This window comes from Cantharellus anzutake (assembly GCF_015039405.1).
Source record: "Cantharellus anzutake strain C23 chromosome Unknown EI90scaffold_44, whole genome shotgun sequence".
Classification (NCBI taxonomy): domain Eukaryota; kingdom Fungi; phylum Basidiomycota; class Agaricomycetes; order Cantharellales; family Hydnaceae; genus Cantharellus; species Cantharellus anzutake.
Genome location: NW_024066994.1, coordinates 539,456 through 567,238, shown reverse-complemented (window position 1 = coordinate 567,238; position 27,783 = coordinate 539,456). Strand labels below are relative to the sequence as shown.

General features: G+C 48.8%; 5 protein-coding genes across 5 annotated transcripts; all 5 read right to left on the bottom strand.

Annotated features, from left to right (window-relative positions):
- Positions 1-1,183: 1,183 nt before the first annotated feature.
- EI90DRAFT_3069354 (uncharacterized protein) lies at positions 1,184-2,923 on the bottom strand. Its single transcript, XM_039061153.1, has 2 exons — positions 1,577-2,923; positions 1,184-1,519 (listed from the first exon to the last, which is right to left on the bottom strand). Exons 1-2 carry the CDS (start codon positions 2,563-2,565, stop codon positions 1,375-1,377), a joined length of 1,134 nt encoding a protein of 377 aa, XP_038913197.1. The 5' UTR covers positions 2,566-2,923; the 3' UTR covers positions 1,184-1,374.
- Positions 2,924-7,109: 4,186 nt separating this feature from the next.
- On the bottom strand, positions 7,110-8,295 carry EI90DRAFT_3069346 (uncharacterized protein; the record flags this gene model as incomplete). The annotated part of the gene is made up of 1 exon (XM_039061152.1): positions 7,110-8,295. Exon 1 carries the CDS (start codon positions 8,190-8,192, stop codon positions 7,110-7,112), a length of 1,083 nt encoding a protein of 360 aa, XP_038913196.1. The 5' UTR covers positions 8,193-8,295.
- A 10,323-nt stretch (positions 8,296-18,618) lies between these two features.
- On the bottom strand, positions 18,619-20,668 carry EI90DRAFT_3069318 (uncharacterized protein). The gene is made up of 3 exons (XM_039061151.1): positions 20,334-20,668; positions 19,655-20,113; positions 18,619-19,593 (listed from the first exon to the last, which is right to left on the bottom strand). The coding sequence occupies exons 1-3, from the start codon at positions 20,625-20,627 to the stop codon at positions 18,769-18,771; spliced, it is 1,578 nt and encodes a 525-aa protein (XP_038913195.1). The 5' UTR covers positions 20,628-20,668; the 3' UTR covers positions 18,619-18,768.
- A 1,648-nt stretch (positions 20,669-22,316) lies between these two features.
- On the bottom strand, positions 22,317-24,173 carry EI90DRAFT_3069311 (Acetokinase family-domain-containing protein). The gene is made up of 6 exons (XM_039061150.1): positions 24,153-24,173; positions 23,909-24,092; positions 23,620-23,846; positions 23,533-23,560; positions 22,636-23,468; positions 22,317-22,572 (listed from the first exon to the last, which is right to left on the bottom strand). The coding sequence occupies exons 1-6, from the start codon at positions 24,165-24,167 to the stop codon at positions 22,492-22,494; spliced, it is 1,368 nt and encodes a 455-aa protein (XP_038913194.1). The 5' UTR covers positions 24,168-24,173; the 3' UTR covers positions 22,317-22,491.
- Positions 24,174-24,968: 795 nt separating this feature from the next.
- Positions 24,969-27,779, bottom strand: EI90DRAFT_1882675 (fungal-specific transcription factor domain-containing protein). Its single transcript, XM_039052303.1, has 4 exons — positions 27,532-27,779; positions 26,723-27,352; positions 26,146-26,665; positions 24,969-26,083 (listed from the first exon to the last, which is right to left on the bottom strand). Exons 1-4 carry the CDS (start codon positions 27,593-27,595, stop codon positions 25,099-25,101), a joined length of 2,199 nt encoding a protein of 732 aa, XP_038913193.1. The 5' UTR covers positions 27,596-27,779; the 3' UTR covers positions 24,969-25,098.
- Positions 27,780-27,783: the final 4 nt, after the last annotated feature.

Genomic DNA, 27,783 nt, shown 5'->3' with positions numbered 1-27,783 from the left:
TGGCTCCGTCCTTTGTGACCACCCAGTCAACTCGTCCATCTCCTTTCGACCCGTTCGTCCCCTGTGACATTCAGTTCAGTACGTACCGTTCAAGCAAGATGGAGCCAAGTCTCTCCTCAATCGAATGCTCCTTTTGCCAATTCCTCTCGAGATGACAATCCCATGCATTGGGTGAGCTTCCCAAATCTTCGTGATAAAATTCGGTAGGTTACGATGTTGACCAAATGCCATACATCAACGTAAACAACGCCCCTCCCCATCACAGAGGCACTTTGATTATTATGCCCTAGCTTAATAATGATGATATCAAGCTCCAGCAATTAACAGTCGGCAAGCCTGCTTTTGTTATTTGGGCCTTAGGTCTCTCTAAGCGTAACCAACTTCCTCAGCGCTTCCACCCCTGGTCCGTCCTTTCAGAGCCGTAGGACCAGACCTTGCATGCAGAAGCCCGGCCATCAAGGCGCGCATGCATAGATCGATGAGAATATTGATGCCTACGATAACATTGGACGCCTTCTTGAACGGGATTAGCGGTAGGGTAGGGATTGGATAGGCATCGATACACATAGTTGAAAGGGATATCGAATAGTGGGATCTGTTTTAATGTTTGGAACACTTTGCCTGGATGGTTTTAAAGGTTTAACACTTCCATGTCGGCGCACCGTGAGGCTGATCTATGCGTAAAGGCGCCAGCTTATCTAGGAGCTCAAGACTCGCTTCCTGCTTCGCCAGGGGCATGAGTTCAGTCTGGGGGCTACCATGCACGACACGATGGACTAGCTTGATTAGGCTTGGACCGTTGTCTCATCCCCCGGTTCTCTACTTACCTGGGAGCTGATGACGATAGCTCGATCAGTTCAATCGTCCATCCAGTCATGGCATCGTCTATGAGACCCAGTACAATATGCCAACCTACGGAATCCGGGATCTGTATTTCATTCCTTCTCACATTAGTCTCGTAATCTTGTCCCTGGCCTTGGCGAACAATTGGCTTTACATTATGACCGACCTCAGCGCTTTGGGACTAACTTTTGGAGTGGAGCCCAACATGAAGACCGACCTTCAAATCGGAGATAAGCAAAGGTTTGAACTTAATTAATTGATGATGAGCCACAAGAGAACAATATACATATCATGGCGATTTGCTGTCCCAGTGGTAGGCTCCCGTGAGGGCAGCATCATTAATTTTCTGTCGCAGTATCCGACTCGCTGTCATCGTGCGGCCGAGAGTGTGGCGCGGTCACATGCAGTACACCGAACCGAGAGATACTCGAGGGCAGACACAACCATGACCAAATCATAACGCAAGCAATACAGACTAGATACAGGCATTGGAGCGGCAGGGAACACCCAATAGTTAGGGGATATCTCGTCTCACTGCACCCTCAAGAATACACAGGTCTGTCCAAGCATAAGAGCTGTCCCCGGATAACCCATAAGATCTACTACTTCATCTGGGAGGAGAGCTGCCTCTGGCCGTTTGAACTCGGATGGGGGAGATTGCGTGGATAGTGGTGGACTTAATCGAAGAATGAGTATTTACTTGAGTAGACGCATTGAATCCCAATGTACGTGCCTGGCTTCTGTGTCATCCCGGGCTGCGCGCTTCCGAATTGTGGAAGGCCCAGGATCAGATGATGCTGCGATGGTTGAACCATTCTCCGGGGTTGGAGCGTCAGACGACCGGTTGCATGTGTCAGTGTTCTGGACGATTTCCGATGTGGCTCTTTGGTGCAACGCACCAGCTGGCGTCCCATCCATATGCATGCCCACATTCGACGTCAACCGGGACGAATGAATTATGCCGTCCGGCTCGCCACCATCGGCCACCATCTCGGAAATGCTGCTGTCGGGTGCTTGTGGCAGACGTTGCCGAAGCCAACTTGGAGCGTACGGCCTGAGCCACTTGAATAAGCACACTTCCCAGGTTAAACCGAGACGTGCGAAGACGGGAGGCAGAAGCTCGAATAATTTGGACAAAATGAAGCCGATCATTGCAGCAAGCTGGTCCCAGTCTCGCCAGGAAATCCCAGATTCCGGAAACCACGGGCTTCCAGAGATGAGTGCAGCCGGCCAGCACAAAACACTTGGGAGCACCACAGCCTCTACAACAAACAACAAAGCAAAACAACACACAAGAAAGGGAACTGTGGTAACGCGTCCAACCCAGGTTGCCTGAGGATGAAGCACGATAGCGAATGACACGGCAACTAAGGCCCCAAACACCAATGATATCACAACGAAATCTCTGAATAAATCATGGGAAGTGAATTCGCCCACAAGGACCCTTGAGAACACTCGCCAACCCCAAACAAACCCGGCGGTATCCAAAGGCGATCCCATGGATATGGCAGGATATGAGCGAGAGGCGCAAAGTGATGATGAGATGTGATGGAGTAAACGTTCGTATTGGACCATAGCGACAAGGGTTGATATCAAATTGGCGATCCATAGGACCAGCGAACGCGCGGAGGCTTGAAGAGGTTTGTGATCTTGTAAGATCCAAAGGGAAAGAGTAGAAATAATTGCGACAAACGCAGCGCCAACACCGAAATGTGTATACATCGCTGCTGCAATGAAACCGTGCCACAATTGCTGGGGGCACTCCCCAAGTCTCTCGATATGGGTGCAAAGTCAGCGGACGACATCATTATGATTACCGTGGAAGCTATTAGATCGGGGTCGAAGCCTGGCATGGCATTCCGCGGCAGGGTTTTCCATATCGCGAACCAAGTTGACAATAGGGGGTTTCACGATGAGCTAAAGTGGTACTGAACTGGGATGTAAACTAGACTTGAAGTGACCCGAGTTGAGGGACAGTTAAGAGTCCAGTTTATGGGGGAGTTGAGAAGTATTCACGATGGTCTTATTCCTAAACTAGGCCTAAACTCACTTCAACATTTGGGACCACAGCTCCTTATCGCCGACACCACGTGTAGATTATGTAACAACTGCAAACTTCATGCCCACTGTCTCTGACTGCCGACATGTCATTGCTGCCGCTGTCCAGCATGCTGAGCTTATTCAGAGGCGGTACTATATTCAACGACGCCGGCTCTTGACAGCTTATGGCGACGATTTTTCCGAGATCCTATCATCATCTTCCTCTTCGCGCACTGGGCCCTCTAATGACTGGGACATATCAAGCATCACATCCAGCAGCTCAAGCAGCTCCAGCTCCAGCTCCAGTAGTAACAGTCATTCCAACAGCAATAGTGATACTTCCCGCACATATTCCATATTCTCTGAGTCCGAAGCGGACACCGGACGTTCACTGCTTCTCCTCCGCAAGTCTTACATCCGTTCTATTCACCGTGCCCGATGCTTTTTAAGCGTACTCCTTAGTATCCGAGTTCTTTTCCCCAATGATGTTTCCAAGTGCAGTCAGCTTGCACTTGTTCTCCAATGCTACAAGTTTGATGACCACCCACGCTTCCGAAGAAATCTTCGTATCTCTCCCTCCAGCTTTGATGTAATCATGTCTCTAGTAGAGCACCATCCTATCTTCCAGACTCGGTCTCAGATCCCACAGCTGCCGATCCTATATCAACTTGCAATCGCTCTGTATCGGTTCGGTCATTTCGGGAGTGCAGTGTCAGTGGAGGCCGTTGCACAGTGGGCAGGATGCAGTGTAGGTGCTGTTGTCAAAGCAACGCGCCGTGTTATGATAGCAATTATACCACTTCATGACCAGGCAATCCGATGGCCTAATTCTGGTGAGAAATGCGAAGCGTCAGACTGGGTTGAGAGTGTTTCATGCCATGCCTGGCGTCCTGGGTTTTGCATGGTTGATGGAACGCTCATACCCCTTGCATCAAAGCCGGGCCATTTCGGAGAACAATTTTTTGATCGCAAATCAAATTACTCGCTGAGCCTAACGGTATGATGATTACTCCTGTACTGGCTCTCCTACTTATTACCCCTGATTCTAGCTAGTGACACTGCCCAATCTCCGCATTATCGACTATGTCCTTGGTCCACCTGGCAGTGTGCATGACTCTACCGCATTCAAAGAGTCTCGTGCATTCAAGGAATCTGATGTTCTCTTTCGGAATGGTGAATGGCTGTGGGCAGATTCCGCATATGGCCTTTCTCCCTGGTGTGTTGTGCCATACAAGAGTCCATATTCACTTTTGCCACACAATCGCCAATTCAATTATCATCTCTCTACTGTCTGTCGGCGCTTTCTCTTCTGTCCATTTAATATGCTAATTACTAAGTTATCATAGGTCCGGATTAGGTCCGAACATGCTGTTGGGTACCTCAAGGGTTGCTTTCAGTCTCTACGTGGTTTGCGCCAACAAATTAACTCCCAATGGGATTATGTGCTGGCACTGGCATGGGTACGGGCATGTCTTATAGTTCATGCTCTTGTCTCGCGTGTTGAGGACTCCATTTATGAAGCCGATTTCTGGGAATGGATTGATGAGGGCATGGAAGGTCAGGAGAGTAATGAGGATGATGACCCGGTGTATGGTTTTGCCTGGAATGGAGCCTTGGAACCACTCCCAGGTGAAAATGCTGGACAAACCAAGCGCCAACTTGTTCAAGAAGCGCTCTTCACTGCAGTATATTAGGATATTGTGATTACATGTTACTCTCTTGATTTCCCTGAAAACTATCATCTGCATGGAAATTGAGACCTAACTCGTTCTCCAGCATGAATGGTAGACCTGCGGAGTTTGGTGCTGGCTGCCCAGGTCCGTAAAGATGAGTGTTTAATGGAAGGCCCATGTGTGGTTGGTGTGTCATAGCTGCTGACTGCTGACCGAGCTCTGCAAGCCGTAACTGTACCTTCAAGTGCTTCAACCTCAACTTTTCCGTTTTATACTCAATCATCTTGAGCTTTTGGGTGTGCAGCTGCTCTGCCTCATGCTGTGATTGTTGTTGATCAACCCGTGTTGCCTCTTGCAAATCCGCAATATAATCCCTTTTTGGTTGGGGGGTAGCCAAGCGTGAAGCTGTGCGCGAGCTTTCCCCCTTCTTCTGGAGTGCTGCTGTAGGTAGGCTGAGTGGAGATTTGGCTAGATTCAGATGTGGGGAACCCGGAGCACAAGTTGGACTGGATGGTTCCGTGGGAGCCTGAGAGAATGGCAATTCTGAAGTTGGCTGGCTGACACCATCCTTCGTATCCAATTCCTAGTTGAGACCACTGTGATTAGGATTGTTGCTGGGAATTTTGAACTAACTACCATACTTCATCAGAGGAATCTTCAGCCACTTTAGTTGCGAGTTTTGGTGATCTATCATCTTTTGCGACAAGTTCCTCCAAATCTTTAGCCATTTTGGCCGCACCGGAGTTGGAATTTGTGATTAAATCAATATCGTGCTTGGGTTGTTTGCTCCACCACTCATGAAGCATATCCCACCATGGAAATGCCTGCCGGACCTGTTCTGCCAATGCCAAGCATATCAGTAATATGAAGAAATATGTATAGCACCGAAAAGTGTATACAAAAAAAAAGGGTTTGACACACCGATTTTATCCCAGTTCTCATCATCATCCTTCACCCCTTGTCCTGTTACTCGAAGTGATTTCCGATACTTTTGATATGTTTTCTGGAGCCTGAACACAAAGTTAGGCACAAGTGTGAAACAGGAAAGGGAATCCACACATACGTGTTGAGCCGACCCATCACTGAAGTGGCATAGCGGCCAGGTTCTGCTGTGTATGATGTGCACTCTGGCTCATTCTCAACATCAAAGCAAACCTTTGCGATGTTGCGGTAATAAGTAATCTTTGCCTTGCCGCCTACAACCTGGGAAAGGAGTCAGAAAGCAAGAAGAATCTTCTTTGAGCATACTATAGCCAGTTTACCTTCTTGCGGCCTTCCTCCTTGGCCTGGCCTGCGGAGTCGCTGAATATTTTCAGGCGGATGTCAGGATTCTCAGCAAGATGTGTGACAAGGCGGTCTGTCCAACGAGGATTGGCATCCCACTGGATCTTCTGGACTTCCAACTTGACTGGAGTTTCTGTGAGAGAGATCCCTGCAGAGCGGCGGCGCTTCGGAGTAGACTCGGCAGGGTGAGAGTGATCTCCCTGAACCCGCTTTGGAGGCATAAGGTGCTGATAGCAAGAGCAAAAGATGGGACTAATTCAGTGAAGGAACTGTACAGTCTGCAACAGACATATGGATATTAAGCCCGAGTTCGAGTTTGGAGTTTAGACTACTCTAAAGTACAGCTTTGGCCTTTGGAGGCACGTTCTCAAGTTTAGCTAAACTGACAGTTTAGAACCGGTTTAGGTGCAGTTTAGGATCAGCAGTTTTGATGCACTTTAGGCTAGTTTAGCCCATCGTGAAACCCCCTAATACGAAGACTCTCCAGGAACCGAGGCCATATAGACCGGAAACGAATGCATTGCCTGGCAACGGTATGTTGAGTTTTCCCAACCTGAAATTGCCCAATATGGCAAACACTAAAAGCACGAGTGGGCCGAGGATACTGAGCAGTCCCGCATATGGTCTTGCCTTGTGGAGCCATGCTGTTACGGGGATGGGGGAAATTCCCCATTCCTCGATCCGTTCTTATAGAGGGATGAGTGAGGTCATATTTGGTCTGTACCATAACAGGATATGTAATCGATGAGTGATCCCAGTCTTGCCTGGGGGTGGACGATTGAGTTCCCATCGATCGTGATTGGTGATGTAGTGAGCTATTAAGGGATTGATGGTAGGTAGTCGGAGATGCCAGGATGGATGGGTCAGCCACGGGTACTTGGCGCTCCTCAATGGAGCGTTGCAAGAGGGCTAGCGGCTCTCTATGCCGACTAAGCTCGTGGGGCCAAACTCTCCTAAACTCTCTACTTTCTCTCTAAACTTCGCTTGACTCGATCCTTAACTCCGTGGTGGGTTATTGTGTGAATGGAAGGGGTTTTCTGAATGGTGGAAGCGGGTATCCGAGCCGGCTCTGCGCGTGGGCGATTATCCCGCCTACATACAGGCCTAGCTCTTATTGTGGTCCCTCACAATGCGCATGAGGTCCCCTGAGAATGAACTACTCGTCCTGCGAGCATCGACAATTAAAGTTAAACCATAAATGTCTTCCCGTCCCCGCATAAATATTTCCAAACAAAATTTCCGTCCTCATCCTATCGTACATGATCATCACTAAGTCCTAGTCGTCTTGGACTTCCTTCCTCCCGAGGTCAATCTGTCTACCTCGCTCTCGCTACTCTCGCTACTCATCATCGGGTCATCCTTGAAGTACAATTTCCCTCGCACAGACCCCGAGGTTCCGGCCACCGAAGGCCTCACCTCATCTCTTTCTGCGACCTTTCCTTTCCACATCTCCGTCTCTCTCGTCGCCGATCTCTCTCGATGGAACTGTCCTCTCGCCAAGTCCATCCACACATCAAGACTCGAACTCGCCTGCCTCACACCGCCCTTCTTGTCTGAAGTAAGATATGGACTGGGAGGCCTCAACTCTTCGAACTTGTATCCGCCACTGCTCTCGTACTGCATGTAAAGACTACTCTGCATGCTAGGAGGGTCTTTAGGCTGGGCCACTCCTGCCACTCGTTCTTCACTATCGTCCGTCCACGTCTCACTAAACCTGCCGCACAGAACTCGGCTAAGCTCAAGGCCAGGAGGTCTTGGCTCTTTAAACTCATCCTCACGCGCTACTAGTCCAAAACTGCTGTCGTACTCGGAAACTTCATGAATTACACCGTCCATAATCCTCGAGTCACCGCGCTTGGATGGAGGATCCTTTGACTGATGCACTCGCGCCAACGTAACAGCGCTATTGTCGTCTCTGACATTGTTCTTCCTTGCCGTCCTGTCTTCGTCCACCTGCCTCCTCTTGCTCGTTCGCGTACTCGCATTAACTTCCAACGTTCTCTCTTCCGACTCCACTGAGAAGCTGATGGTGCCCTGGACTAACGGGGGTGTGGCATTCCTTCGCCTCTCCGCTTCTAACTCTCGTCTCAACTTGGTCACTTCCGCTGCGTAGTTCTCGACTTTCTGAGCCATGTCGCAATCTAACTTGGGCTCCGTGGCTACGGTTCTTCGAAATGGGGAATGTCGCCCAGGTGCAGGAGGTTGAAGATGGGGTGGACCTGACAGTCCTCCTAATCCTCGACTTCCTCTCTGGTGCTCCAATCTCCGCTGCGTTGCAAACTTCCTGTCTGGCTCAAAGACTCTCGCGGCATTCTCTCTTCCTGCGTCGTTGGGGTAACTGTTCTGTACCATGTTGCGCTCAAACGAAAAGCTGCTCGTCCTTGTACTCTCGTTCTCGTCTAAAACTGTGGCCACAGATCGCGTAGGTTGTGCTTCAACGAATTCGATCACGTTGCCGCCCTTCTGAATTGGTGGCTGCGCTGCGCTTAACTTTGACTCCGTGGGCGCTTCGATCTCTAGATCGCATCCCAACAACTGCTCTGAACTTCTCTGCGCTGGATCCACGACAACTGGGAATGTGTTCCAGGGCATGAAGTAGCCACAGGGGCCATACATCTTCCACAAGTCACTCCGCATTGCCGGAGGATCTTTCGACTGAGACACTCGCGCTCTAATCTCATCTCTAACCTCGTCATCGTCAGCCGTCTGATAAGAATACTCGCTAGGACTGAAGCTGAGAGACTCCTCAACCACAGTAGAGCAAGGGCTGAGAGGCCTTAGCTCTTTAAACTCGACGTCCTGCTCGCTACATCCTGAATCGCTTAACTCTGAACTGTCCGCGCACTCTTCATGCATTCCGACTATGCTAGAGCGAAGGCTGGGAGGCCTAAGCTCTTTTGACTCTGTCTCTCGTTCTATCTCCTCTTTACTCGCAAACTCAACTTTCGCCTGAGGTAAACACTCTGGTATGCCAGACTCGATCACATCAAACTCGCGCGATCTGGGCAGGTCTGCTGCCATCACATCTGACAAACTCTCGTCGCTGGTCTCATACTCCATCGTGTCAAACTGAACTCGTTCTGGGGTGCCAACGTGGCTGCTGCTCATCGTACTCGACTCGTCGTCAAACTCAAACAGTATTTTGTAACTTCCTTCATGTGCTCTGATCTGACTCTCGTGAACTTCGTCTAGATCCGTCATATCATCAATCGAATTGACTGGGGACTCTGGCGCAGGGACGATCGCGCTCTCTCCTAATCCAACTTCATGTCCGCTGGCCATTGACTCCGTGTCATATTGCTCTCGTACGCCATCAAACTCTTCGTTTCTGCTCATCCGTTCCAACGACCCGTTACTAACTTGACTCTCCTGTCCATCTAGGTTGGCAATCGATGCCCGTCCGTCATCAAAACTCGAATCCACACTTGGAATCGCGACATCTTCTCTAATCTCTGAGTCGATCGTCAACTTGGTGCTCATCGCACATGAACTACGACGAAGGCCTGGAGGCCTGAGCTCTTTAAGCTGGGGCTCTCGCACTCGGGGCCTCACTCGACTACCGTGCTCAACCGTCCGCGTAAGTCTCTCATCACTTCCTAATTCCAAAACTCTCGGCGTTACTCGATCTGCCGATGCGATCTCTGCATCTACGTTGACACAGATAGCGAAACCGTCCGTCCATTCCGTCTTACTCGCTGGATCGCTCTGGGCCGAAGTATACTTGGCCCGATCGTCGTCATACTTAACTTCCGCGTCGAGGTTGGCTACCTCAGTCGAAATCGATGAAACCTCTGTGTTCATCGCTTTCACTTCCACTTCGTCTTCGTCTTCTCCTTCGTCCGTCATGTACTCTACCATGTTAGTCTGTCTCGTAGGAATTCTATGTATTTTCGTTGCAGCAGTCAAACGTTTGTTGAGCTCGTAAGAAGTCCCGAAAATCATTCCCAGCGGAATAGTGACATTCTGGTCCATCAAACGCTCGAACAAGTCGTCGTTCTTAACGCGTTCTTGCAACTCTGACGCAAATCGATACGCTGGAACTGACTTCTGTCTAAAACTCGCCCGCTTCGGGTCCCGCACTTCAACGTTCTCAGGCAACTTCTTAGTCTTACTCGAGCTGGGAACTGCTCTCGGGTTCGACGCAACCTGAGGGTCAGCTCTCTGCTTTCCCTTGTCTCGCGAAGCTGGCTCTTCTCGATCTACATTCATTCTCGATGGACCACTCGACTCTGGAGACGGTCTCTTAAGAATAACCGGTGGCTTAGCCGGCAGTTCAACGTACGCCCGGCTCGGTGGCACTGCGTTCTTTCTCAACTTGTCTTGCGGCATCGATCTAACTTGGGGTGGGGGTGGCTGAGGACTCATCGGCCGTTCATATGGCTTCGATCTCGACGACCTCCCCTTCTCTTTCTCCGTTCTCTCAGCTGGAAACACTTCGTACACAGCATCTCCTAACCCTCCGAACTCGTGAATCGCTGTCTCAGACTTTCGCATCCATTCTAAGTTGGCTGTGGTGCGCATCGCGGCTTTCTGTCTTATCAATCGCGCTAACTTCTCTTCGCCAAAAGCATGCGGTAGCCTACTGCCATCTGCCATAACCAATCTATTGGTGGCATCGAGCTTCAACACGCCCGCCGCTAAGAATGCTCTCGTCTCGGGGCAATCCTTAACTCCGTGCCCCTCGTCCTCACACATGTAACACTTCAACGTTCCACTCGTGGACACCTGAGGTCCGACTCTAGGTCTTTCGTGCACTCTAGTAAGTTGAATCGTCAGCTTGCTAATCCTATCCGCCAAATCGTCCATGTTGGACTTGAAACCCGCGTCCGGCTCAACTCTAGGAGCTACTGCTGGCGCCTCTGGTCTCTTATCCGCAGACTTCGACATCTCTGCCGTCGCCGGCAACTTCTTCTGGACTCTCTTCACTGGTACCTTCTTCACTACCTCGTGGCGCTTCCGAACCATGCGCCTCATTCTATCATCATCCGTCGACTCCGAGTCTGAACTCTCGTCACTACTACCTGAACTCGACTCCGAATCACTGTCCGATCCGTCATCATCACTATCCGAATCAACATCCGAATCGTCATCGCGGTACAAGTCATGCTTCAGCAGATGCTTCGCCGTCGCAACAACTTGGCTCATCGATGGAGGCTTCGTAAGGTCCGTCCATCTACTCTGTGACTTCAACTTGCGCTTGATCAGCTTTCTGAAACTCTTTGGCTTTATTCCTCTAAAGAAACAATCGTCGCGCTCCACCGTGTGGAGAACTCCTCTCTCCTCAAGCGAAGAGGCCATTACCTGAAACTTCCGCCGATAATCGTCGAACTGGGATCGGCGTCTAATCTTGCGATCTTTCTTGACGAACTTTCTAAGGTCTCGCGTTCTATATACTCGATCTTCGTGCTCTGCAGGATAGAAGTTCAGTAACTCCGACTTGAGCTGACTCCAAAGCTTAGTCTTAAACGAGGTGAGTGTCCTGATAAACTTCGCCTCCCGCTCCATGCAGTATGAAACAACGTATTCACACTTCTGCACATTCGATAGCCGCGCACTCCGTGCCTGCAACTCGAACTCGTACAGAAACTTCTTCACCTTCTTTCCTCTAAACCTCGGCGCTTCTCTACTCCGTGGCCCTGGCATGCGCGTAACTGTTGTGTGAACAGTTGCGGCCGCGACTCCAGCCACACTCTGATGAGTCCCATCCAACTCTGGTGCTTCGCCACCTTCATTCTCCAGGACTCCTTCTTCTCCGTACTCATACTCTTGTTCTACCTCATCATACTCGTGCTGAGGACCGTGCTCCTCGGCTTGGAAACCAAACGGCTCAACGACGTGTGCCATTTAGATACCCAATGTACCCTTTCCTAGACTCGCGCAATAAAACTCTTCTCGAACTTCCGTAAAACTCCTTTGTGTGAACTGATAAACTCCAAGTCCAGCGTCCGTAAGATCCAACTGAGACTTGATAAACTCCAACGATGCGTGAAAACTTGATGAAACGTCCGTAAAAACGAGAGTGACCCCCTGTAAGGACCACCAGAAATGAAAGAGGGCTAGCGGCTCTCTATGCCGACTAAGCTCGTGGGGCCAAACTCTCCTAAACTCTCTACTTTCTCTCTAAACTTCGCTTGACTCGATCCTTAACTCCGTGGTGGGTTATTGTGTGAATGGAAGGGGTTTTCTGAATGGTGGAAGCGGGTATCCGAGCCGGCTCTGCGTGTGGGCGATTATCCTGCCTACAGCGTACCGTGTGCGAGGTCGCAACTTGTGAGATGGGTGAGAACTTCATATAGTTGCCATCGGGTACTTGGCGTTCGCAGTGCGAATGTACCGGTAGCGGGTTGATGTCATAAGTGTGCAATGAGGACTGACTAGTAGGGCCTTCGGTGACTTGGCATTCCCAAAGGGAACGTACCGTTGGCGGGGAAACATGATGACTGGCGAAGGAGGGAACAGATGATGGATGGGTGGTGTAGGCGGGATAATTGCCCACATGCAGAGCCGGCTCGGATACCCGCTTCTAACATTCAGAAACCACTTCCATTCACGCGACAACTCGATACGAATTTGGTATCCAAAAATAGTGCTAATTCGTACGATTCTGACGATACCAAGAACGTCCCAATCGGTGGAGATTTGACGGAGTTCCGTGTTGGAGAAGTTAGGCACAGCAGGTCACGAGCATGTGCGGGCGTGGGAATCTCAAGTGGCAACCCAGAATTCCAGCCTCACTCGTTCCCACGGCGTCTAATAAATTGGTAAAAATGCTCATTGGCTGCATAATAGTTCTATTAAGTCACATTTCCAATTTCGGATCTTAATTCCGTAAATCCGTTGAGAAATCGCTTATTTTCTTTTATTTTCATATTTCACCATCATTTCAGTTATTGATTGATATTCTTTTATTGTTACTGTTACCCTTTTTATTATTTCGCCTAATAAGGTACCCAGGTGCCATATGGTACCAATATTTCTCATCAATTATTCTAAAAATAATTGTTCCTTATATCCTGTACATACCGGATTTTGGAATAGAAGTTCTCCCTCCCCCAATTTTCTCTAAGGTGCTAGGACGCGCTAGAGAGGGTGTGAGTGTGTGGAATTCCAACAGTAGGAATAAGGGCAGTGATCTAGCTCACAACGAGTGAGTAGTGGACACTGAGCCCGGACCTTGCGGAAATCCCGGAGAACCCACTGCGGAGTTAAGGATCGAGAGCATAGCAAGTTTAGTCAAGAAAGTAGGATTTTGGAGAGTTTGGCCCCACGAGCTTAGTCGGCATAGAGAGCCGTGAGCCCTCTTGCAGCGGCGACTTGGCGTTCGCGTAGCGAACGTGCCGGCATCACGGGAAGATGGGCCTCAAAGTACTCACGATCTCCAAGATCGTGAGGTGACGTCGTATGCTGAGTACTGGGGGGAGAGCAGAGTGATGAAGACCCATAGGGTACAGATTCAGTAGGACGATACACATGTCGAGAGTCTTCGACTCTCGACCTCAAGTTCTCGCGGCGAGGGCCGTTAGAGGACTCGATATAACCAGACTTATAAGACATATTGAGAGTTGTACAGTCACACGGGTTCAGTTGAGTCACAGGGAGGGTTGTTACAGAAGACGGTACACGAGACAGTTGTAGAGCAGTTGTTAGTTAGCGGGAACTGCCTTCGGCGGTTTCCGTACAAGACGTGTGACTATCTACAAATGGTAAGGTCGCGGGAAATCCCGCGAAACACAAACAACCTCGGCCAGCACCAAAACCCCAATGGGGAAAGCTTTGCACAAGGGGGGGGAAAGGGGTAGAACGGGTAAGGAGGATAGGGTAGCGGGATAGAGGACGGAAAGGAGAAAGAGGGGAGGAGCGATAGAGAGGGGAAGTCTTTGACCATGCGACGGATATGGTCGTTGGAGACTCTGTATCCGTAACACACGCAGGGGGTTGCATGAGTCCTTTCCAAGGCGTCGTTTCGAGCTAGGAACCCCCCTGGTTGTTATGTGTTGCCTGCTTAGTGGCTAAACTTGACGACAGCGAGAGACGGACTGATTAGAAACTGTACGGTTTTATGGTGAGGAAATTTGTATCCGGTGCGACTACTGGACTTATCCGGAGCTCCAAATTCTTATGACATAAACCAGCGTGACTGGACAAATGACATAAAATGGACAAGCCTGGTATCGAACCCAGGACTTCTAGCGTGCATCCATACACTACTCGCCCGTTATGCCAGGGGGGGTACCCCTTCCCTGATGGTTTGGGAGATCACTTGATCCCTTCCTCCAACACTCGCCCTCAATTTGGGGTGTTAGCCTCCAAATTGATGTACCGTGGCTGTCCACCATGAGGAAATTTGTATCCGGTGCGACTACTGGACTTATCCGGAGCTCCAAATTCTTATGACGTAAACCAGCGTGACTGGACAAATGACATAAAATGGACAAGCCTGGTATCGAACCCAGGACTTCTAGCGTGCATCCATACACTACTCGCCCGTTATGCCAGGGGGGGGTACCCCTTCCCTGATGGTTTGGGAGATCACTTGATCCCTTCCTCCAACATATGGTGCAACGAGGCTATGGCTACCACCAAGTAGTGATGTAAGGAGGCGATGAAGAGGTGGGCGTTGAAGGAGAGAACGAAGGAAGGTCAGTTGGGAGGTTCAAACGAGACCACCACCAAGCTGTTCCCTGGTTCTTTAGTTAGGATGGGGAAGTGTACTAGTGTTATTTATTGTAAATAAAGTACCAATCCGAGTGTTTTGGCTAATTCTATTTTTATGGGTTAGTTTTAAAGTTCCTGGGAATTGACTTACAGATAAACCGAGCCCTGCGGAGCTGTTTCTTTAGTGAAATTTATTAATTTGTCTAGGTGTAATTCTGTGTAGCGTTGTTTAATTTGGATTTAAACTTGAATTTAATCTTCTACTTGGTGAAGTTTCAAAGATTCTATTCAGTTAATGAATTTGGATGGTGTCTGGAGTGGCCCTTGAGTTCGTTTTATTTTTGTCTTTATTTTATCACTTGTTTTAACAGTAGCAAAATAACTGTTTTGTGTTTACACTTTGAAATCTGGAGTGTTAACCAGCTCTCCTGTTGAAATATCTACTTAATATTTCTCTCCTTAATTGCTGCCTTTTACTACAGTGGCAATCTTAACTGTATATCACTTTTTCGCACTGGAGTGACAACCAGAAATGCTTGAGAAAAATAATACTCTATTTTCTTACTTCTCTGAGGGGGGCGAAAAGTCGCAGAAAGGGTCTCCCTTTTATACTCCTTGGGTCGCCTTCCTTTTTCACGCTCTACCTTCTATTTACAGGATTTATTTACAGTGTATTTTTCTCAAACTGAATAAAAATGAAATTTTCATGCTATAGTTCTACTGTGCTTTTGCTGCGCTGAACTGCGGTTCTACTGCGGTCAGACTGCGCCTAGAATTCTTATTGTCCTCCCTCGCCTAAGCTATTTTAATGGTTAATTAGAACTTGGCTGCGCTGCATTTGCCGCAGTTACCTATTTCAAATTCTATATATATACCATTAAATTTGCTATGACTCGATGACTCTGAATTCAAACTTCGCATTACTATGTGTACGGCTGTGCTGAGACCTTCAGCTGATTTATTCCATTTTTATTTAGTGACATTTAGTTAAAATGAGACTGAAATGGTAAATGAGTGAATTATTCAGGTTTGAAACTGAAAGAAAAAGTTGCTAGTAGTCAAGAATTACTCAAACGAATGTGTTATAGCTCTCCACCTCATTAGAATATCGTTCCCTAAAATTCCCGCCATGGTCCGTCGTAGTTTAGTGGTTTTCGTGAATTTTGTTCATATTCTCTGATTTCCTTTTGTATTATCACATCCTAATCCTCCAGATGTATCGTTGGTTGTTATAGTAGGTTGTCCTTGAAGATATCATATTTTTATCTATTTTATTTAGGACTCTGGACCTCTTGAAGCTGTTTTCCCGCGCATTTTCAGGTTTCTAACTTCATGTCCTTGTATCTCATTCATTTCTGGATGTTTTCTCACGTTCTTAGTATCATAAATTTTCATTTATTCCCACCTTTCCAATGGTACTAATATTGTGTCCTATTTCCTGGTATTCGTTGAGTTAGCAAAGATTCGCGCGCACATTCGGTAATCACGTGCGTCGTTCGTATGCAGGAGCCGTTTTCGTTTATTTGTTCGGGATTTATGATATGCGCGGGTGTTTATTTCTTTCATATGGGCTTCTGTGATTTATTTCAGATTTTTCCCTCATGATCTAAGGTTGTTTTGCACTTTCCGTGCTTTGTTTTGACCGGGCTCTTCCTTATTTGGATGGAAATTGGTCTTCGCAATCTGCCGAAGTGCGGATCTCAGTTCCAACGGCCGGTTCCCTGCGCATCGCCACCCTCACATGTCATTACACATGATGCGGATTCCTATATTCCCGTCATGGGTATAACTTCACAACAGCTGGACCGTTTGGGCTGAGAATTTGCATAACTATAGTTTCCTATTTTTCATAATTTCCGTGTAAATTTCGTTGTATGTTTTAATTATGGATCCTACGCAATCATCGTCTTGTCCCTGAGCTCGGACTTTTGATGTCGCTATTCCTGTTATTGGATTTCTCATTAACGCATGATCCTTTTATTATGAAAATTTGGGAGGATTAAGAGTAGATCCTTTCCTTTCTAATGGGCTATCAAGCTTGTCTCAGTCATTACTAGTTAATCTTCGCGCTTGCTTTTTAGACATTGTCCTCGTTTTGCAGGAGTTTTAGTCATATCTCCATCGTTTATGGGTAGTTTCCCCTGTAATTACTCTCATTGGTTCCGTTTGGGTGACATCTACATTTCCTATTATAAACACGACTTTGACTTTTGCATTAGTTCCTGAGGAATCTTTGTTCCGTGGTACTTCCATCCTTGCTACGTGTGCGGACGTGGGAAAGTAGTTTCCGTGGAGGTTCTCTGATTATTTTTATAGTCAAATCTTGGTCGATTGTCCTAATTCTTGGTTTAATATTTGCTATAAATTCCCCCGAGAATTCCGTCTCGTTGATGGTAAGCTTGAAGTATTTTTGTTATTTTTCTTTCTTTCGATTTATCGTGTATAGTCATAATAATTCGTTGTGTAAACAACTGGCCATGGAAAGCAAGCTACAATCAAAAATCCGGGGCGCATACACATGTGTGTGCGATGACACAGACTTGGTACTCGGCCTCGCGAACGAGAGCTCTCTTGTAACTCTGACTCTTGCCCCTATGCGTGTACGTACCGGCGCCAGGCAGGTGACCGCCTCTACAGCATTTAGCGACCATGATTTGTTTAGGACTCGGAGAATAGAAAGTTAAGACAGTTATAGCACATCCCTGGTCACGGTGACTTCTAGTGTGCCTGTTCAGCGTGAGCTAGTGCGGATCATGGAAATTGCATATGAATGCAAGATCCTGCAACATCGCCCTGGGCACTATTCATGCTGTTTGAGAAAGGCAACAGAAATCAAAGGCGCGAGTCCTGCCGCTTCCACACGTCCAAACTACGTCTGACTGTTGCCTAGCCCAAATGACATTACTCAGCTCAAACGATACCCTCTAATGGAAATCTAGACCGTCTTCTTCTGCTCGTTTCTTTGCCCTGGTCTTCGTCACCCGTTCTACGCTGCGTTCGTCCCTAGGAAAACGCCCAGCTGCTTGTTCGCCCTATTGTCCAGCTCATGCATGCAATTACTTTCTGACTCATTCCCCTATCCATGAATCACAACTCTTCACGTTGTTCGGATAAGTCCTGCATTTACCCGTACACGGATCCTAGGCACGGATGGGAAGATAGACCGTGTGGTGGAATATGCTAGGTTACTGTTGACAGATATCTTGTCAATACTATGAGTATCCTGATATTTGATCTTTCTGTCGCTTGACACATCCTCATCCCATCTTGGGTTTTCCCTGGGCGTCCATTCCCTGCTCTCGATTCCTCCTTTCACCGGTACATTAACTCAGCACATCTTTCTCCTCCCGGGCTTTCCCTTTCCCTTCCCTGCTCAGATTCATTGACACAGTTCTGATAGTTGCTCCACACAGGAGGCATCACGTCCTTACTCCATCTCGTTCTCACGCGCTCTACTCACGCACAGTTACCGCCTTCTCTGTTCCTCCGGCTCTATTGGGTGAGGTGGCCTCAGCAGGTAGAGGCGTTCCCCCAGCTAACTGGTCCTCCAGCACAAATCCTCCAGCTTTCTGTCCTGGAACATTGAGTCGGTACATTGTCTTTTACCTCTCATCCACACCTCTCCAAAATTTTCTCATCTCAATCGCGCTTTTCCTTTTTGGGAGAATACAAAGGCAACTGGTCACTTCGTCGAGTGTAGTACAATTGAGGTTCGGAGTGTGAGAGCTTTCACGTTCTGTTTTATATACGCTTCCAAAGTCTGCGTCGTCCATACCACATACCAGCGAGTGCAAAGATGGAGGAAAGGGAGGGGGTTAGTTGGTGGAATGTCAAAAGCCGGCTAGGGATACCGCAAAGGCCGACGCTTTCAAGGAGAAGACAGTGTAGAATTCAAGATATCGTCACGCTCAGACAGGGATCGAGTATCCTGTTTTCCGCAGTTGTCGTTGTCGAACATTTACAATAACCTGCAACCTTCATGAGAGTGCAGGGCCGGGAGGGGTCTCCGCAACACATACACCTCGTCCTCCCTCGTCCAAGCAAATTTGCCAGACCAGACTCTGGCTGTGGTGTTTTGAAGTTCCACGATCACGAGTTGACCAAGCCAAAGATGCATATGGTCAGGCAATGTTATAAAAGACAGAGCGACCTCTATAGAGGCTGGGATCCTGCCTAAGAGCGACCACCCACTGTCTAAGCGCGAAAACCCAGATGTGTGTCTGGGTGTATTGTACAAAGGCATTGAGCTGTGATGGGACGTCTTAACTAAATTCTAGATGGGAGTAGGAGGCAACGGATGTGCCACCAGATAATCGAGGAGTTCAATCCAATCTTCCTCCGTCCTCCTCCCAGCAACCATCTTTCCCCCTTCACCACGTTTCTCGATCTCTCTCCAAGTGAAAAACATCCTGATAAGCCCAGGAAAATTATCGTGCCTCCTCCGCCAATCCTCAACATACCGACCACCGCTTCCAGGCAACGGTAGCCCAGTAACGTTCCTCCGTTTGAGGAAATCTATAAGACCATCCATGAAGTTGCTTGATGCTTTTCCTCGCCCATCGAAATCAACGGGCGAGTGACCTTGCTTATCGGGGTCATATCCTGCCCGTCGAAGTCGTTCCTCTTCCTCCTCCAGTTCTCGAAGCAGCAAAATCCTGCCAGCGACGAGGGATGGATCAGCGATAACCCGAGTAGCAAAAATAGCCTGGGCAGCATCTGTAAGTGCAGGTGGAGTCCCACTCTGCAGCCCAAGGACAAAAAGAGAGCTAGGAGGAAAGTAGGAGCTCAAACTCATTGTATGTTTGTAAAGGGGGCGAATATATTTCCCGTTGCTCGTGAGCGGCAGAGGAGGGGGTGGATGGATATGTGAAGTGTTGCGTGATTTGGCATTCGGGTCGACGGTAAGTGCATCCCCAGCACTCAAGAATGGAATTATATAAAGATACCCAGTTGCAAGAATAACGCTATCAACATCTGTCACGGAGGAACCATCTTCAAAGTAGATAGCATCGCGATCGAAGTGTGATAATCGAGGCTTTGGAATAAGGAAATGGTTCGACGGGTCGCCTGTCGTCTCTGCTGATCGTGCAATGTATGCCTATCACCAACACGGGTATAATTACGCCAGAGAAAAACAGCGGCGAAATGGAAATGTGTACCTTGGAAACGAATGGGGTAAGGTGGTTCCCAATATCCATGCCACTGAAACCACCCCCGACAATAAGAACGGTGCGATTTATATAAGGCTGTGGCCCCATAAAGTACATAGAATGTCGTATATCTCTCCGGAACTGAGACTTGGGATCACTGTTTGATAGCCAGTCGCCTTTTCCGGGGAAATTATCCACATGGGGATATCGGTTGTGACCAGTAGCGACGATAAGATAATCGAATTTCTGGTATATGGTCTCCAATTCATGTTCTGGGTTCCACCGCCTATAACGAGTGGGATTTTGCGGTGTCACTGATGGGATTTTTCGTGGCTTTTGAATGGTGAGCTCCCAATGGCCATGGCTAACATTGCCGAGCCAACGAGCGACAGTGACATTGTGCCGCAAATGAATCAACTCAGTAAGATTGTAATGTGCAACGAGGTCTTTGTGGTACTGACACATGGGCTGCGCACCCGGATATAAATTTAGTTCAGGGGGAAGGGGAGGTGGAGATGGGTATCTGAGCTAGGTGGATTAAACCTTGATTGCGAGAGTAAGGTGCAAACTCACTAAAAGGATGCGGAGTATTCGTACGAAGGTTTGGGTAGAGCGCCGTCTCTGGTAGAAGGGGTGGCTCAGGCTTAACTTCTTGCTCAAGCCTGTAGAATCAGCCTGCATGCATGACGTGAAGTCCCTGAAGAAAGGACACTGCATACCATACACCGCCTATATCGTAACGCTGCTCATACAAGACAACTTCCCAGTTGACATTATGCTCCCGTTGATACTCCTGGCTAACCTTAAGGAACGAAAGACCTGCTGTTCCAGCACCTACAACAGCTATGCGCTTTGGCGTCGAAGAAGTCTCTCGCGCTTGAAAATGTAGGCAATCGGACTGCCCAGGTACTCCAAACGGATGCTGCCATGGCAAAAAACAGTTGATCAAGGCTGGGAGAGCTGATGCCAAGCCCAGCAGCATCTTTGACACTAGTGCCGTTTGCGCCTCACCTGACGTTCCCACGATCCCTTAACTAGATGATGTCCCCACGGCTAAAAAATGATATACAATAGGATAATGCAAAATAGAGTCGCTCACATGATTTCTCCCGCAACCTCCGAAATCTGTCGAGCGTATTAGGCATGCGTGAAACAGAAAGTGCGGAATGAAACACGCAAAGAAGGTCAGATGTGTCGAATGAGCTCGCGTGGTTTGGTGGCTTCAAGCTTGTGCAAACAAACACCTGGCCATGGAAAGTTACGATCAAAGATCTGGTATATGTGTGTGTACGTTGGTACTCAGCCTCGCGAACGAGAGCTCTCTTGTAACTCTGACTCCATCGGTGAGCACAGTATTTGGCAACCATGATTTGTTTGGGACTCGGAGAAAGGAGATCATGGCCCATTCCTGGTCACAGTGACTTCCAGCGCGCCTGTTCAGCGTGAGCTAGTGCGGATCATGGAAATTGCATATGGATGCAAGATCCCACAACATCGCCCTGGGCACTATTCCAGACTCCTACCCAGTCGTCTGGCACTATTCATGCTGTTTGAGAAAGGCAACATCGAGTCCTGCCGCTTCCACGCTCTCGTGACACATCCAAACTACGTTTGACTGTTGCCTAGCCCAAATGACATTACTCAGCTCAAACGATACCCTCTAATGGGAATCTAGACCGTCTTCTTCTGCTCCTTTCTTTGCCCTGGTCTTCGTTCTACGCTGCATTCGCCCTAAGGAAAACGCCCAGCTGCCTGTTCGCCCTATTGTCCAGCTCATGCATGCCATCACTTTCTGACTCATTCCCCTGTCCATGAATCACAACTCTTCACGTTGCTCGGATAAGTCCTGCATTTGCCTGTTCACGGATCCTCGGCACGGACGGGAAGATAGATCGTGTGGTGACTGTTGACAATACCATGAGTATCCTAATATTTGATCTTTCTGTCGCTTTCATCCCATCTTGGGTTTGCCCTGGGCGTCCATTCCCTGCTCTCCCACACCTCAATTCATCCTTTCACCGGTACATTAACTCAGCCCCCCACATCTTTCTCTTCGCTCTCTTCTGCCGGGCTTTCCCTTCTCTGCTTGGATCCATTGACACAGTTCTGATAGTTGGTGCCGTCCGCACAGGAAGACTCCATCTCGTTCTCACGCTTCACAATTACCGTCTTCTCTGTTCCTCTGGCTCCTCTCTTGGGTGAGGTGGCATCAGCAGGTAGAGTCATCTCCCTAGCTAGCTAACTGGTCCTTCGGCACAGATCCTCCAACTTTGTCTCCTGGAACATTGGTCGGTACACTGTCATTTACCTTTCATCCACACCTCCAAAAATTCCTCATCTTAATCGCGCCTTCCCTCTTTGGAAACATAGACAAAGGCAACTGGTTACTTTGTCGAATGTAGTACAATTGATGAACTCCTTTTGAGGTTCGGAGTGTGAGAGCTTCCGTGTTCTGTCTTATCTACGCTTGCAAAGTCTGCTTCGTCCATACCACGTACCAGCGAGTGCAAAGACGGCTTGGAGGGATGTCAGAAGCCGGCTAAGGATACCGTAAAGGCCAACACTTTCAAGGGAAAAAGAGTGTAGGATTTAGAAAGGGGTTGCTTGTATAGGGCATGCTCCCCAGGATGATGTGTGGCAACATGTTTCTTACGACGGCAAAGAGTATAACGTCACGCTCAAACAGGGACCGAGTATCCTGTTTGCATTAGAATCCGTTACTCACAAACTCCAAAAGATGTTTTACACTACTTCGTGCCCAAACGTTACAGCAAGCGAAAATACCTCACTACGGCAAGGGAGTTACCAGACAATTCTGCTCAAATAGGTTGACTGCGTTTCGGTGCTCAGTGCTCGCTACGAATCTTCGAGCCCTCTTGTTCTTTGATGTAGTCTTTCGCCATCCTTGCGCACTGTGTTTCTTCGTCCTGGAATTCAAGGAAAGCTGGGGAATGAGGATGCAAGAGGGATCCCCTCAATAGGAAACGCACCGTCATGCAGACAAACATTTTTATCTTGGCGTCATCCTTTGTGATCTCCCATACAACTCTGCCTTCATCCCCCCTCCCGACTTGCTCGTTCCTTGTGTCATCTAGTTCAACACCTATCCAAGCAAGATAGGAAGCCAAGTCCCTCCTCAATTGAATGCTCCTTTCGCCAATCCCCCCCGAGATGACAATCCCATCAAGATGTGCATTAGGCGAGCTCCCCAGAATCTTCGTGATGTAAGGTGCCACGAAGTTGATAAGACGGTCAAGGAAAAGGTCGTATGCTAACTTGGAACTTTCCTTTTCCTCCTCAGAGGCATTGGTATCATTTCCAAATGCCCTCAAAGTGATGGCACTAAACTCGGAAGTCCCAGCAACAGCTAGCAAGCCCGCTTCTTTATTTAGAGTCATCTCTCCCTTGCTGAGCTTTAGGCCTCCCTGAGCATAAACGACCTCTCCAGCGGCATCCACCGCATGGAACGCAAGTGCTGGATCGACGCTTCCGCTTCTGGTTCCCCCTGGCAGTCCTTCCAGAGGCGTGAGACCCATGCTTGTATCTAAACTTTTTCCATCCTTAACACAGCACACGGAAGCACCACTGCCGAGGTGAGCAATCACCAGGCTAAGCGAGGAAGCTGGGACTGCCAAGTGCGCAGAGAGTAATGAAAGTATCGATGCATAGGACAAGCCGTGTGCGCCATACTTCCTGAGTGGGATCAGCGGTGGTGAGGGCGGGATCGGTATTGGATAAGTGTAAATATGCCTAGGTATTGTCTGATGAAAGAGAGTATCGAACAGTAAAACTTGTTTGGAGGATGGGAGATGTTCGAGACATGCTATTATTGAGTAACCGCCGGGTATTCAGCAACGTTATGGAGACGACCAGGTCAGGGGGCGTACACTTTACCACCTGAACGGCTCTGTGGTTCTGACGAGTAGCACCTCAGACCTAAGGTACTTTCAGGTACGTTATTGGGGCTGACTTACGTGCAAGGGCGCAAACTCGCTCAGCTTATCTAGCAGCTCAAGACCCGCTTCGTGTCCCGGCCATAAAGCCATGGGCTCCGCCTGGGAGCCACCGTGCACGACGCGATGGGCAACGAGCTTGATGACATCCCGCGCTTTTGTTTCGCCTCTCGTCTGTGTATCCACGTGGAAGCGGGCTGATAACGATGCCTCAATAAGTTCAATCGTCCGCTGAAATACGGCGTCGTCTATGGTGCAAAAATTCCAGTGAGATACAAATATGCAAGCGTGTGCGCCCATGGGAACTTGCACTCCATTCCTTCTTTTTCCTCTTCCGTACTAGTCTCATCTTTTTGTCCTTGATCATGATGAACGACTAGCTTTATAACCGGCTTCTGCCCTTTGGAATTAACTTTTGAAGCAGAGCCCAATATCAGGACTTGCAAATCGGAGAGGAGGAAGAGCTTGAATTTGATTGATGACGAGCCGCAGTTCTATCCGGGGGATCGACATGACTGAGATAACAACTGGCTGTCCTAACGATCGGCTCTCACCAGAGCAAGTATCATGTCCGTTGCACCCATTGCAAAGCGATCCCAACTTAGTTTCTTCACCCCTGTAAGTGTGGCGTAAGGTGGCTGTACACTCAGAACCCTGACCGATTTGTGGTGTTCCTCGTGAGAATTACTGCTGCTCTGGGAAATCACCCTCCCGTGTCACTAGTGAGCAGTGCGGCGTCTAGTTCGCCGAGGAACACAACAATGTCTTTGTAACTGCCATTGCGGTACCCCCCAAGTCGGCACCTGCAGTGAGCCTCATCAATGAAATTGGCAGATTATCTGCATTAGAGGGCCAGTGGCTGTCACCCTTCATTGCCTATCCTGTAGCCCTTCCCAGCGGCCTTATCTGGCTTAAGATATAGCTGGCGGCGTACCCGCTGACCGCTCACACTCCATGGCTCGTTGCACTCGGCCAGCAGCTCTGATGATGGCTGAAAGAGCAGCCGCCGCTCGCCCCGTCGACCTATGGAATGGAAGATATAATTAATGACCGACCTTACGTCCACGGATACTAGATGTGAGGACTTTCTCCCATGTCGCTTACTAGCTAATCAACTGATATATTTAGGATCAAATACGAGATAGGCTCCCAGCAATGTGCATAATTGACCCAATTCTTTAAACGAAGCATCTCCCTCCCAAGAAGCGCCATTGCAGAGGTGATGGTCTAGTTCAAACATCTACGATCCCATCGGCCCCGGATATGAACGTAATTTCGGTCCAAATCGTCAATGCTAGTCATTCGGAATTGGGTCTCGACTAGCTATCAAGGGGCTGTCCGAAAGAAATGGTACGTGGAAATATCGAGGGCAAGATAGTGGATCACAGATCCGCATCGCATTCTAATACTCTTACAACACAAGCAAACTACCAAAATGAAATAAAAATGTGAATATGAATTGAAATTAATGATCCTCATTTCGTTTCAATCGCTCAAACACTACTCCCCCGGAGGTGCAAACGATGATGGTTCCAACTGCCCATTTTCCGGATTTGAGCTGGGAGCCGTCCAGCCTGTCCCAGAGAAGATATCAAAATCGGGTATGTAACCCTCGAAACCAAGACCCTTGAATGATGTGGCAGCAGCTGAGTGACCAGTTGTTTCCGCCGCCTCATTCCTTTCAGAGGGATTGGTAGCCACCGTACGATCCCAAGTCGTCATATAAGTTTGCGCAATCGGCGTAGACCCGGACGAGGCCTGAGTAGGGACTGAAAAGAATGCCGGGCTACTTCCCGAGTTCTCGGAACGAACGGCGGAGGCGGGAGAGGATATGTCGAACGATGGAGCGGTCGAACCTGAGACGCTCCTCCGCCGCTTATTTGACTCTGACGTCCCTTCGTCAACTCGGCGGCGACGACGATGATGATCAGGGGAAGATGAGGGTGAACATGGGGCACCAATGCTATTTGCGGATGAGCCGTCTGGGGACACTCTACCCTGCGCTGAATGGCGACTAAAACTTGGGTGGTATTGAGGAGCAGGGGCATTTGAAGCGGAAAAGTTGCTCGGACCGGACTGGTTTAATGTTGGTCGAGCACCAGACGCCTCGTGGCCAGAATAACTCCCTTGTGATGATGACGGGGCACTCATCGAAATGCCATCATCATTCATTAGCCCAAGCATGATCCGATGACACCGTTCGGCGAGCGGCCAAGTGGATGACATCTCTTTCAAGGCGTCGACGCAATTAATTAGATGTATATGAGTGTTGATCGCTGTTGAACTTGGTGTTTGACTCGGAGATGTTCTCAGCATCTTGATACCGGATAAGTGAGCAATGGAGTTGGTGAAGGCGAGGTATATGAGGTGAGGGTTTGAGCGAGAGAAACGTTGAACAGTTGGATAATACGAAAGCAAGACGTTGAATGCAGATGCAGCCTCTAATGTTATTTGCAAAGCGTTAGGGACAGCAGGATGTGACCGACTGGGTATGCAATGATTCAGTTCTCTAATCATCCTGCCCGTTGAAAGAAATGGTGGACTCACAATGGTCGATACATAAGTATGATAGCAACATGGTAAAGCAAATTGACATCTAGCGTTGGAAGGCTCGCCGAATGGCCCATCGAAATGCGTAGTTCAGGTGGTAGTCGAACATGCCATTGGTCAAGCTCAGCTTTGAGGGGAGCTAGCTTGTCTAAACTCGGAATTCCGTCGCCTTCTGAGTTATTTTTGGAGCTGTGGTATAGCTGGAAGTTGATATGAGAGATGACAAGACAAAGGGATGCAGTATGTGAGAAGAAATGCGGTGCCGGTGTGTTGAAATTCTCGAGAGATTGAGGATGCCCAGCGTCGGGTGGTGGAGGGTTGGATATGGGGATTTCAGTCGCCCACTGAGCATCAAGGATCACAGATGGTCTTCCAAGCTGAAGGGATAATAAAAGATCGAGTATGCACACAACTCCCCAAACTCGACATCGCATATCTTTCGTCTCATCCGAAACTTCAACCCACGCCGACGAGCTGAGATGCAGGCCCAAATCCTGGCTCATGCGGACAGCGACGCCTTAAAGAACGTAAATTAGCAGTCAGGAAATTCTCAAGTCAAAACGCCAATCCACACCCATAAGGATCCACGCCTGGTTCTCCTTTCCTCGTCCTTGATCTCTCAGCGCCAAGAACAATAACGCCTGAATAGTCTCCAAATCCGCTGATCTCCTCACGTTTTGATTCATAACGTTGGCCCTAGCTTGCTCGTACCACATATCCGCCACAATCCTCGAGGCATCACCCGTCCCCATCGCCTTAGCTATGGGATTGGAATCCTCATCATCAAACGGAGTCAAACAAGCACAATAGGAACATAGTGCCAAAATGAGCGTCCGAGATTTGGTAGCACGTGAGAGAATAGAAGTCCGTGAGAGAAGGGGGAAAATGGGATGTACACATTGCAGGTACACTTTGGCAAGGTGATGTTGCACTGGGATTGGGGGAAGTTCGATTGACATAGAAAGGGGTCCTTGTGCGCCGCTTGGCGACGCGCCGAGAGAGGGTGGGGACACGCCACCCCCTCCAAGTCCAGCCGTGCTTCCTGTTCCATCGGTGCCCAAAGAGGATGTATGCGCTGCTTCGAGAGCATGAGTCGAGGGGGCAGTTCGCCTAAAGACGCAAAGATCCACCGTTAATGAAAGGAAGCCATCTAGAAAATCGAGAAAAGAAACAGAGTGGAAACGAGTCGCCGGATTGGATAAATCTAGAAAAGATAAACGAAAAGGGAAGAAGAAAAAGGGTCAAGTTGAAGTTGAATAGCTAAGTGTGAACGCCGGCTCGTGTTTACCATGCGGCTCCGAGATGAAATTCAAAAAATGAAAAGGTTGGGACAAAGCCCGTTTCGACATAGTGCCCCCAATTTATTTTCCACGCTCTACTTACCAGAAACTGCCAGTATAACTGTTATCCAACGCTTGATGGTGCACGCCCGTAGCCGCCCCACCATATCGTACCGTATCCGTATCTCTATACAACCCTAACATATCTGCACCCTTCCTTGCAACGTTATTATTACCCGCGGCGCTGGTGGCATCGCCACTGTGCCCGCTACTACTCGAAGCAGTTGGGATCCACGCATGAGTAGAAGAGGAACTTGGTGATGGTGTGGCACTGTAAAGTAACGACGAAGGGAGG